Source organism: Henckelia pumila, chromosome 2 (genome assembly GCF_033568475.1).
Source record: "Henckelia pumila isolate YLH828 chromosome 2, ASM3356847v2, whole genome shotgun sequence".
NCBI lineage: Eukaryota > Viridiplantae > Streptophyta > Magnoliopsida > Lamiales > Gesneriaceae > Henckelia > Henckelia pumila.
This window is the reverse complement of record NC_133121.1, coordinates 134,519,409-134,532,984: the sequence shown is the minus strand read 5'-3', so window position 1 is coordinate 134,532,984 and position 13,576 is coordinate 134,519,409. Positions and strand designations below refer to the sequence as shown.

At 30.6% G+C, this 13,576-nt stretch overlaps 1 protein-coding gene across 1 annotated transcript; it reads left to right on the top strand.

The window, feature by feature from the left end:
* Positions 1 to 7,733: 7,733 nt before the first annotated feature.
* On the top strand, positions 7,734 to 10,929 carry LOC140878464 (uncharacterized). Its single transcript, XM_073282064.1, has 2 exons — positions 7,734 to 7,937; positions 10,201 to 10,929. Exons 1-2 carry the CDS (start codon positions 7,734 to 7,736, stop codon positions 10,927 to 10,929), a joined length of 933 nt encoding a protein of 310 aa, XP_073138165.1.
* Positions 10,930 to 13,576: the final 2,647 nt, after the last annotated feature.

The following is a 13,576-nucleotide window of genomic DNA, read 5'->3' as shown; positions in this document are numbered from 1 at the left end:
ATACTAATTATGTAAATTTGACTTTATTTATTATATTTTTCACATTTTTCTCAACTAAATTATAGATAAGATAAATAACTTTTAAATTTATTTATACATTATTTATAAAATTATAAAAATCGTAATTAAATTATCATATTTAAAATAATTAATGAAAAATAAAAATATATTATTATATATATATATATATCATATAATGATAAATATATTATATTATTTTATACACACGTATCGCGCGTGCATAATTATACTAATTAATATATTATATTTCAAGTTAATTAGAATGAATTTCACTCAATAATTGTGTCATTTGAAATCCTTTGTACTTTATATTAGCGCTAGCTGTGTAAAAAATCTAGATTTGATATATTATTTCAATTTAAATAATAAAACTTACCAAGATCTATGCATTGACAACTAATGTATATATATATATATTATTGTAAGTTCACTGTCACTTAAAAAAATATAAATATATATATATATATATATATATATATATATATATTGATATACCTCAATAAAGTGATCTCCTTGGACGAGCTGAAGAAACTCCTCCAAATAAGAGATGAACTGCTGCTGACCTGAAACCACTAACAAGAATGTTAAGGGGGGCCGGAAGGTGTTCCGGCGTATCCCCTCCGACGCTCAAGTCAGATGCTAGGATAGCGAAAATATAGAGAGTGGTGTGTGCCCGCGAGTGAAGAATTAAGATGCAAATAATGAAAATGAACCTGGTATTTATAGGAGAGAGCTCCGGATTTAACGCCTACCTTCCTTATCAAGAATCCGCGAATCCCGGGATCACAATCCCGAATATTTAGGCTGAGATCTCGCCCGAATCTTGTCTGGGGTCATATGGAAAAGGGATGAATGGTCTATTGTTGAACCCCTGAACTCAACCCGAGCACTGATCCTAACATCTTAGCTAGCTCATCGAGGTTGTCCAACCCCTCTACCGAGCTAACTTCCTACTACCATCGGGGCTGAGATGAATTCCAGAGCTCCCAACCTAAGATGGAGATGATGGTGGAGGAGTTTGAAGGAGGTCCTGAGCTCCCGAGCTGAGCTCCCGAGCCGACCTCCTGGACCATCCTGTCTATCTAAGGATTGATCTTTATCTTAGGGTCATCTTTGAGCTGAGGTGATTTCCTCCTCGGGGTATCATATATATATAAATTCTGTACTAATTTTATAATACTCTCTACGTTTTTTATACAAAGATTAAATAACATGGACAAAAAGTTTCACGTATCGCGTGCCAAGTGGTGCAATCTCAAAGCAAAGAAAAGCAGCTGAAATGAATATTAATGAAATCCCTCTTCCAAAAAATTTGAATCGAATGTTCAAGTACCCTTATAATAACATACACATTGCAAGACATTGTAAAATATTAAATTTAGCGTACTATATGTACAACGAGTTATATGCAACGGCTAATTTAGCCGTCACAATTTTGTTTTCTTTTTTTAAAAAAAAATTCATCTATAAATGATTTATAAAATATTAATTTAGCGTACGTACTATATGATTTTCTAAAACATACATATATAAATGCAATATTAAATAATTTTAATTTAATGAAACAATTATAAATGGAATAAATTGAAATAAAGAAATAAGTAAAAATTTTAAATAGTTTGAAGGGTGAGATAATTAGATGATGATGTAGAAATGTTAAATTGACAAGGTCCCATACATATTTGGTTGGTAAGATATTTGATCGTGGAACGTGGGCGGGGATATTGAAAATATGAGATATTTAAAAGATGATGTGAAACGTTGAAAAAACTGATAATTACTTTTTAGAAGCTCTTTCAAACACTACCTAAGACTAAAATCCAAACATACCAACTTTATCAATTTTTCCCATATACACCCCAAAAATTTCATGTTGTTCCTTCAATATTCAATCCTTCTATAAAAACCCATCCACTACCTAAATCCCTTTACACCCAATTACTCGCAACAAATTAAACAACTCATCTACAACTTTCAATTAGTTCCAAAACTCGAAACAATATATCACTACAAAAAAACTTTGAGTTTAGCCACGGCAAAAACCGTGGCTAAAACCGTGGCTAAATTAATTTACCCACGATTTTAGCCATGGTTTTTGAATAAAACAGTGGTTAATTTAACCACGGTTTTTAAAAAATCGTGGCTAAATTAGCCACGGAATTAAAAAGCCTGTTGCTAAATCAGCCACGGTTTTGTATAAAACCGTGGCTAATTATTAGCCACGGAATAAAAAAACCGTGGTTAAATTAACCACGGTTTTAAAAAAACCGTGGTTAATTTAACCACGTTTTTAAAAAAACTGTGGCTGAATTAGCCAAACCGTGACTAATTTAGTCACAAAAGATCAAAAAACATAGAAACCAATGAAAACTTCTAAATACCACAACATGACAAACACTAAAACCTATCTTAATTATATCGTTTAACAAGTAAAATCTAAATACATAAAAATCTAAATACATAGCTAAAACAACATGAACATAACCATATTACTATATTAATTAACTATTTCCAAAATAAAATAAGGAAACCCGTAAAACGAATCCGAAGCTAGATGCAAATAACACCACAAATGCTCAGAAAACACTTACAACTCGAGTAGGAGAATAGGTGATGATCGTAAACTTGTTGTCGCTGCTCAAGTACTCCTTGTTCAGAAAATCTAATTCCACGTGAAAAAAAAAAACATAAAAAAACGAAAAGAAACAAATACTAAACATTAATAAAAACAAATAACCATGTTTAACGGAGCAATTCAAATTTTAAAGGACTAAAATACTGTTAAGGGGACAAATCCCATAATAACAATATTTAGCACTTACGATTCATTGTGAAAGTTGGCAAGTACACCATCAAAGGGAATAGGTTCCACCAGAAAGTATGTCGATGCATTGATTCAATCATCTAGTAGCTATAACAAAATTAAAACTCAAACAAAGGCTAAGTGTAAAGGAATAAATAAATAAATTGATACCCTTTTGGTAGAACTTACAAACATATGTATTGGATAGCATAAACTTGAAACTAAATGAAGCAAACATTTACGCAAGTATTTGTAGAAGCACTATTAATATAAGATAAATTCACGTGAGTTCTCCAATATGGAGATTGTGTTCCCAAACCCCTTATACTAAAGAAAAGCAAACATCTTTCCACATCTCATGCTTTCTTCCAATCGTCTTATCTCTTTACCCTTGTGGCAAAAAAATTCTCATTAATAATGTACAAGTATGAGATTCATGGAAAGAAATGAAGTAGAAGATAATTCATGCCCAGTTGCCCACTAAGGTGGTAGATGCCCACAGAGAAAAGCAAAAATATTTCCACATCTCATGCTTCACTACTTGTTCAGATCAACTTTAACAGATGACATATGCCACCAATTATGTTTATGTTTCGGTAGTTGGGAAAAAACAAGCAGTAGCATTTAGTACTATAGACTTCTACAAAATTAGGAAATTCCAAAACTGAGAGAATGCTACAGTAACATATCACTTTCATGACATTCTTCAAAAAAAATCAACCACATTCTAAATAAACTTCTTCTGCCGAGATCAATTGTCAAAAATAATTCAATTTCCAACAAGGAGAACGAAAATCAGAAACAATAAGTGAATATCAATAATGAACACAACGTGAAGCTAACTATAAACGAGGAAGGTATCAGAAGGAGAGCCGTCAGACCTTGTGTCGTCTTCGAAGGCGACACTGAGATGTTCAGATCACCCACAGCAGAAAGTTTGATGTAATGAACACAATGTGAAGCTAACTATATAACCTGACTTGTATGATGTAAAGACAAACCAGTATAATAAACATTATACCAATTTGAACACCATGCAAGCATGGAAATTTAAATCTCATTTGTTTTATTTCACCAATAATATCAAAGTTCATGAATACCTGAAGCTTCAAAATAGTCTCTGCGGAATTTTGCATATACAACAACCTATAAGAATTAAATAAGAATAATTAGGGAGCGAAGCTCATATTACAGAAATATTAATACAAAGTGGAAAATTAAAGGCTTGGAAGCAATACCCATACAAACTAATTGAGCTACTTCTACTGCTCAAAGGTGACATTAATAATCGAAGCATCATTTTTTTTACATGCAACAAACAAAATCCGTAAACCAGCAAAAAATCAAGTGAACCATTAAGGTTGGCTGCGAAACCAAGCACAAAAGGTAGGTGAGGCTTCTCCCGGTTAAATTTTTTTATGATACCACGCTCTGTTGCTTCAATATCCATAAAAGATACAGATTAAATACATCAAAATGAGATTTCACGTATTACTCGAATAATCCAATCCTGTTTTCCCATTTATTTCATATTAACTCTTATTCTAATTTATAAAATCTGAAAATTACCGAAACTAACTATAAAATTCAAACTCTTCCAAAAAATCATATTTCATATTAAACATCACTATAAATGTCCCTTGTTGGAATATAGGACCCAAAAGTCGAATTACCCAAATTGGAAAATAGTTTGACATTACAGAAAATTTCTCATAAATTCTGAAAATAATCTATATAAATCTAAACACATCTAAACATCTAAATAACAGTTCAAACAACTATAAAAATCGAAGAACCTAACTCAATAATTCTGGAATTTCAAAATCAATCCCCATAATTTCTTAAAAATAGTCAATACCTTCAATCGAGTCTAAAATAATACGTACAAACAATATAATACATAAAATATCAATTACCGAAATTCAATTGAATCAAAATTCCCAAAATTCAAAACCCTAGGTTCGAAATTGTACCTCGAAACAAGTTTCAAACGACCTAAACAACCTTATCCTAGGCTGAAAGGCGGTCGGCTACGGCGGAAGTAGGCGGCTGGGTCACGGCTGCTGATTTTGGTTCGAGCCAGTTACTAGAAAACCTTGCAAATATTGGTATCACTACCTAGCTCTCGTCGCGAGGATTCCGAAACTATGATCCCTTTTGAAAATCGATAACCGACGGCAAAAATACGGTGATTTAAATCGACGGAAAATTTGAAGAAGAAAAGAAAGAAGATGGAAGGGGGATCGAGCGTGTGAGGCGGTGGAATTGATGGGTTTGTGGATAGACAAGATATATAGATATATATTTATATTTTATCATAATATAACAATAATAATATTATTATAATTAAATGTGTGTATTCAAAATATTTATTTGTGGTTAAAATTTGACGTCATTTAAGTTATTTCAACTCCTACGTGCTATATAAATCAAATATATATATTTTAATATCATATATAAACCTATATTAGAGAAAACTATGTGGACCAATTTATTACAAAAGAAACAAAAAATGTCAAAAACATAATAATAAATGGGAGAGAATACGAGAAGTACATGTGAATGGATATTTAATTCTTAAGTATATTATATGGCAAATATTCATGTTAATTAGAACAAAATTAAAACTAATATGAGAAATAATTTAAAATATCTTGGGACAAAAATTTAGATTTTAAAAAAAAATTATATATCTAACAATAAAATATTTTGTTTATCCTCGTAATATTTTATATGCATCAGTATATTTTTAAAATAATATCACAATATATTATATCTTATATAAATAAAACCAAAGATTTTTTTGTGATGTTAAAATGATGTATTATTTATATTATATCTCAAGTGTTAGTATAGAAGACATAAAAAATATAAGTCAAAATTTTTCAAAAAAATATAAAAACCAAACTGAAATTTAAAATTTTTAATTTACAAATTATCAAAGTTTGGGGAAAATAAAATATTTTTAATATTAAAATTAATATTAAAAAGAATATTTATATATATATAGAGAGAGAGCAGTTGATCTAGAAACATGTAGCAGCTGCTCCATCTCACTAGCGCAACTGTGTCCTTCACAAGGCGCAGCTGCGCTAGTTCTCTAGCGCAGAAGCGCTATGTCTTTAGCGCTTCTCCGCAATAGAAACTCAATTTAGCGCGGCTGCTTCCGCAGATTCCTCAACCTTCTTTTTTTTTGCGCGTCTGCTCCCAAGTTTAATCGCCTTTGCACATGGGTAAAATTTGGTTACTGATTTTATGCGCATCTGCTCTTATTTTGGCACACCTGCTCCGGCTAATTATTAAAACTTTTTTCCAAAAATCTCAAAAATCAAGAAACTTAAATTCTCGCTAAGTAATTGTAAAATATATGCTAAAAGGAGTTCAAAACCATAAAAAATGAATATCAAAAACAATATTTTTCTAAATAAAAATATTTGTTAAAATCGTTGACGAATAGCCACGGTTATTTAAAACTATGGTTACTTTTAGCCACGGTTTTGTAATTTTCGTCTTATTTTTAGCCGCAGTTTAAATAAAATCGTGGTTATTCAATCAAGGTTTTTAAAAATCATGGCTAGTTTAACCATGGTTTAAAAAAACCGTGGTTAATTAGGCACGGTTAATTAAAATCATAGCTATTCAACCACGGTTTTGAATAAACTGTGCTAATTAAACTTTAATTTTTTATTTGTTTATTAAAACACAAATATATCGTTATGGAGGATTTTAATGGGTGTTTTGATGAGTTTTTCTAATAAAATAATTTTAAATTTTAAATTAAATATTAGTATAACTTAAGTAATATTTTAATTATCAAAATAATATTCAATAAATTTTTACATATTTAAAATTAAAATAATAAATAATATTTTATAACATTCAATATTTATTTAATATTTTTTTAAAATATTATCAAGAAAACTAAATATACAAAAATAAGAATTTTAGCTTAAAAATATTTATTTATTTTCTATCGTATCAATTTATTTATTTAAAAATTTAGGACTTAATATAATATAATTTATCTAATCCTTCTCGTTGAAATATATAATCTATTTAATCTATCTAATATAATAATATTATGTACAAATAAAAATTTTAATCAAATCACTTTTTACATATAAAATATAACGGGAAAAAATAACAAATACATGTTTTAAAATATTATTTAATTATTTGGTTTAAATATTTTAATTCAACACTTTAAAATAATTATTAATAAATCTAGTCAAATGATATAGTAATTAACATTGGATCCTTACAAGATTAATTAATTTAAACAGCGAAAACATGTTAGAATAACATTTTTTATGTTCATAAAATAATAAATACAGTGGAACATTCATTAACAAGATTTTTTACATTTTGATACATGCATTTTCATTGAATAAATTAGGAATAAGAATAATAATAATTTAATGTTTGTAATAATAATTTTGACAATAATTATATAAAATAATTACTTAATAAAAAATAATATATTCGATAAGTATTTTTTTTGAACGACTTGTTTTTTAACCACGGTTTTATTAAAACCGTGATTGATTAACCACGGTTTTATTAAAACCGTGGTTAAATGAAATAACCACGGTTTTTTAAAAACAGTGGTTAAATATATAACCACGGTTTTTTTAAAACCGTGGTTATTCATCCACGGTTTCGAAAAAACCGTGGCTAAATTTGCCACGGTTTAAAAAAATCGTGGTTAATTAATCAAGGATTTTTAAAACCGTGTTTAAATTAGCCACGGTTTTTAAAAACCGTGGTTAAATAACTTTAAAAACTGTGGTTAAATAACCACGATTTTTTAAAACCGTTGCTATTTAACCACGGTTTTGATAAAACCGTTGGTAAATTAACCACGGTTTTAAAAAATCGTGGCTAAATAGCCAATTTTTTTGTTGTGTATATGGGTGGAACTGGAGGTCATGTGGTGCATGGATTTGGCATGCTCACCATCGGATTATGGCAAACTTTCCATCACATAAAACTTCACGCCAAGAACCCTAAATCCTACACCTCTTTACCATGGTTTCCCACCTCAAGAATCAAGTATTTTGAGTTGTATTTTATCATGATTGCAACCTCCATTTCTTTAGTAATCGAACTCTACATGTGACGACCCGAGTTCTAATCTCTCATAATCAATTAATCAACAATAATAGACAATAATCAATGTCTAAACAAAAGAATAAAATTTTATTTTATTTTTTTTAAAAGGGTGAGCACCTCGCTCGATCGGTGAAAAACCACCGATCGAGCGAGCTCCTCAGCTCAACTCTCGGGTGCTAAATATATGGTCTCGCTCGATCTGCCAAACTTTGCAGATCGAGCGAGCCCTCTGTGATCACCCTTCTGTCCAGCAAAAAGAATGCCTCGCTCAATCGGTCATGTTCTACCGATCGAGCGAGCACAGGAACAGAAGAAAAACATCAGACAAAGTTGCTGTAAAAAACGAGTCCATACCTACATTCTCATCCAAGATCAACTCATACAAGGATTTATTCATGATCTAATCCATAGCAACATCTAACATGCATTCTAACATGCTATACATTGGATACAATTAGATCATAACAAGCCTTACAATCATAATAATCAAGACTTTCCAGAATATGCAAGAAACATTGCTATATAACAAGATCAAAATACATCATGTTGTCTTAAGGATTTACATCATATCTCAAATCCTATAAACATCAACAAGACAACAACTAGATCATCTACAAGTTATAAAACAAGTAGCTAGAACATGATCATGTTTGGAACTCAATACAAACATCGACAGCTCACACAACTCATCTAACTCGGATCATCACGCTATATTCTCTCATCCCTTGTTCTTCAATTCCGCTTTTGTCCGGGTCCACTCCCTCCTATTGCAATGACACATACAACAAAACAATAGCCGGATAACTCCGAGGAGAAATAGATTTCCCAGTAAAAGCAACTAAACATGCATACAAACATATATCAAGATCATGATATAAAGAACATAACTTCAATGCATGTTTTAAAACAAGGTTCATCTCTTCATTCGTCGGTTGGGATCCCGAGAAGTAGATATCATAACTAATCCACCGACTCTCCCAATCGAGGTGGGGTTACTTATCTTTCTTCTCTAGACTTTGAAGCAATCATATATGCAAATCAGACGCTAGGCTAAAACAACCACCCAGGCCATACATATACAATTCCTCAAATCGTCTATTCGAACATTTCCGTTCATTTCAAAATCAAGGAATAAGTCTTCAAGATGAATGCAACATATATCATCATCAAAGCATTCATTATATCAAGAACTTATTCAACAACTCAAAGTAAAGCACATAAGAGCAATTAAGCAAACAAGTATGTGATTTAGGGGAACTCGATACAAACCATCTCGAGTTGTAATCCCAATCAAATAGTAGTCCACTTTTACCTTTCAAACGTGATGTGTAGGATGTCTTCTAGCTTGTCAAAGTCTGTACAAGATCAATCACCAAACTCATCTCAAAATCTGCTCCAATTCAATCCAAACTTCAACAAGACTTCAAGGCAAACTCTACCAACCTTGTTCTATCTTCTATCGATTTCGGAGTCGACTTCTCGAGTTTATATGCCCTGTTTAAACACTGAAATCATAGCATAATAAGCAAGGAATCATCAGCTAAAACTTCAGCAACTTCTAAGTCCAAGAACAATAGCAAATCACTTCAATTCATAAGTTCGACGGCATATCGGTATAACTCGGCGATTCCGAACATATCTATACCATTTTTAACATTCATATCAGATGTTTAACAACTCAAACCCAACATATCAGCAGGTATAAGGATCAAATCATAGCTGGGAAATCATAAGAACATGATATAACAATCAATCCTCAACCCAACTTCAAGATTACCAAAGATAGAAGCTCATCAACATCAAATCATATACAAGTCTGATATCTGTCATTTTAGAATGACCAAACCCTGATGAACAAATATAAAACTTACATCAAATCGAAGGTTTTGTTGCGAGGATTCCAGAACATCTTTCGGAATCAAAAACGGATACCCGGAGCTCAAGATATGTCAATTTGAAGATGAATAAGAAGGCTTGGGATTTCTTTGTTCTTTCCTCTCGGTTCTTGCTCTGAAAATATGATGGAATCATGTTCATAAGACACGTGCATACTGAGTAATAACTTAAAAAATCTGATACCTTCAAGAATAATTGCACTTTAGTCCCTCAACCATTCAAAAATTGCAATTTGGTCCTCAGCTTCTCATTTCATTCAATTTCAATTCTAAATAATTTAAGAATATTAGAATTTAAATCAAAACTCCAAATATTCCCAAATTAAATATTCTCGGATTAAAATTAAATAATTCCGGGCGTTACACTACATCACGCCCTATGGCCACCATCTTCTTGACCCCGATGGAACCATTCCATCTAACCATCTCCGACTTTTCGAACACTCGAATATTTCCTTGACATTTTTCATGGCTGCTTTTCTCTCGATCGTCCTAGATAAGCTTGCCCCTCCGGCTCAATACGGACTCACCAATCTGCTATTTGCATTGGGTTTTGGGCAGCAATTCCTCCTCTTCCATCTCCACTCCACGGATCACGTGGGATTTGAGGGCCAATACCACTGGCTTCTTCAAATTGCCATCTGTGTATCATTTTCCACCACCCTTTTAGGCATTAGTCATCCCCATAGCTTTTTGAATAGCTTTGTGAGGTCGGCTAGTATTGTGTTTCAGGGTGTTTGGTTCGTCGTCATCGGGTACGTGTTATCGCCAGCTAGTCTCATACGTAAAGGTTGCTACATGAGCTTGGAGAAAGGCCGTAAAGAGGTCCGGTGCCACGGGGAAGAGGCTCTGGAACGCGCCAAATCGCTAGCGAATATTCAGTTTAGTTGGTTCGTGTTGTGGACGATAACTTACATGGTGACCCTTTATCTTGTCATGATCAAGTTGTACCATAACAAGACTACTGACTACTGTCACTACTCCCTAACCAACTTTGTGTTAGACCAAGATGACGATGATGGCGACCGCGTCGAGGCTACCAACAATGGAAAGATCCAAGAGTCTAAAGTCGTGATTGGATTGATGAATTTGAAATGATGGAATATCTCAAATATTCACTACAAAAAAATTTGGCTATTTAGCCACGGTTTTTTTAAAACCGTGGTTAATTTACCCACGGTTTTATCAAAACCGTGGTTAAATAGCCACGGTATGAAAAAATTGTGGTTAATTAGCCACGGTTTTTTAAAACCGTGGTTAAACAACCACGGTTTTTTTAAACTGTGGCTAATTTTAACCACGGTTTTAAAAAACCGTGGCTAATTAACCACGGTCACGATTTTTTCAAAATCGTAAAAAAACTGTGGCTAAGTTAGCCACGGTTTATATAAAACCGTGGTTAGTTAGCCACGGTTTTTATTACCGTGGTTATTCAACCACGGTTTTATATAAACCGTGGATAAAAATAGCCACGGTTTGAAAAAACGTGGTTAGTTGTAGCCACAGTTTAAAACACCGTGGCTAAGTTTTGCCACGGTTTTTTAAAACCGTGGTTAGTTAACCACGGTTTTTAAAAAAACCGTGGTTATATATTTAACCACTGTTTTTAAAAAACCGTGGTGATTTTATTTAACCACGGTTTTATTAAAACCGTGGTTAAATTATCAACGATTTTTTTAAACTGTGTTAAAAAACAAGTCGTTCAAAAAAAATACTTATCGAATATATTATTTTTATTGAGTAAATATTTTATATAATTATTGCCAAAATTATTATTACAAACATTAAATTATTATTATTGTTATTCCAAATAATTAAATAATATTTTAAAACATGTATTTGTTATTTCTTCCCGTTATATATTAAAAAGTGATTTGATTAAAATTTTTATTTGTACATAATATTATTATATTAGATAGATTATATATTTCAACGAGAAGGATTAGATAAATTATATTATATTAATTCCTAAAAAATATCTAAATAATTGTAAATAAATAAATTGATACGATAAAAAATAAATAAATATTTTTTAAGCTAAAATTCTAATTTTTTTATATTTAGTTTTCTTGATAATATTTTGAAAAAAAATATTAAATAAATATTGAATGTTATACAATATTTTTTCATTATTTTAATTTTAACTATGTAAAAATTTATTGAATATTATTTTGATAAAAATATTACTTAAGTTCTACTAATATTTAATTTGAAATTATTTTATTAGAAAAACTCATCAAAACACCCATTAAAATCCGCCATAACGAGATATTTGTTTTTTAATAAACAAATAAAAAATTGAAAGTTTAATTAGCCATGATTTTTATTAACCGTGCCTAATTAACCACGGTTTTTTTAAACCGTGGTTAAACTAGCCACGATTTTTAAAAATCGTGATTGAATAACCACGATTTTATTTAAACTGTGGCTAAAAATAAGACGGAAATTACAAAATTGTGGCTAAAAGTAACCATAGTTTTTCATTTTGTTCTAATTAACATGAATATTTTCCATATAATATACTTAAGAATTAATTAAATATTCATTCACATGTACTTCTCGTATCCTCCCTCATTTATTATTATGTTTTTGACATTTTTTGTTTCTTTTGTAATAAATTGGTCCACATAGTTTTCCTTAATATATGTTTATATACGATATTAAAATATTTATTTGATTTATAGAGCACGTAGGAGTTGAAATAACTTAAATCAGGTCAAATTTTAACCACAAATAAATATTTTGAATACACACATTTAATTATAATAATATTATTATATTTATATTATGATAAAATATAAATATATATCTATATATCTTGTCTCTCCACAAAACCCATCACTTCCACCGCCTCACACGCTCGATCTCCCTTCCATCTTCTTTCTTTACTTCTTCAAACATTTTTCGTCGATTTAAATCACCATATTTTCGCCGTCGGTTATCGATTTTCAAAAGGGATCATAGCGAGACACATGTTTTTTAATAAACAAATCAAAAATTGAAAGTGTATTTAAACATAATAATTTTATAAGAGAATATGACTAATAAAAAATTTAAAGTCGTTTTTGGTTTTTTGACGGACAAAAATGATGAAACTGGTTTTGAAACTAAAATAATATTATCGTTTTAATTAATTTGTATTATCAGAAGACCATTATATCATTTTCTTCATCATAATTTGATTAAAATCAAGTGGACATGTACCAATTAAATAATTAACAAAGTTCATATACCAATTTGACATTTAACTAATAATTTAAATACCAAATTAATTTTTACTCATTAAAATAATTAAAGCCAAATTATTAATTGATGTTTTAAAAATACATATTAAAAAATCGATATATAGATGGTATTAAAATATATATTTAATTTTTTTTATGGCACATAAAAATTGAAATAATATTGATCTGATCAAATTTTAAACCTAAATATATAAAGATACACAAAATACACACACGTACATACAAAATTATTTTCTATTTCCTCCCCATCCATTTCACACGATTTTCTTCTTCTCTCCTTCTCCCATCCATTTCAGAGCTTTTTTCAATATTAACGGTTCGTGGTAGACATATCGGTGGAAGAAAACCTAGATGGCTGTCAAACGAGGAATATCATGTTGTGGCGACATATGTTTTGTTGAACTGTGTTGAACTGAAGTCCTACGTGAGGTATGCAATGTTATATGTTCATTATTTCAATCTTACTGATAGGCATAAATTTTTTTGGTATTTCATTCTGA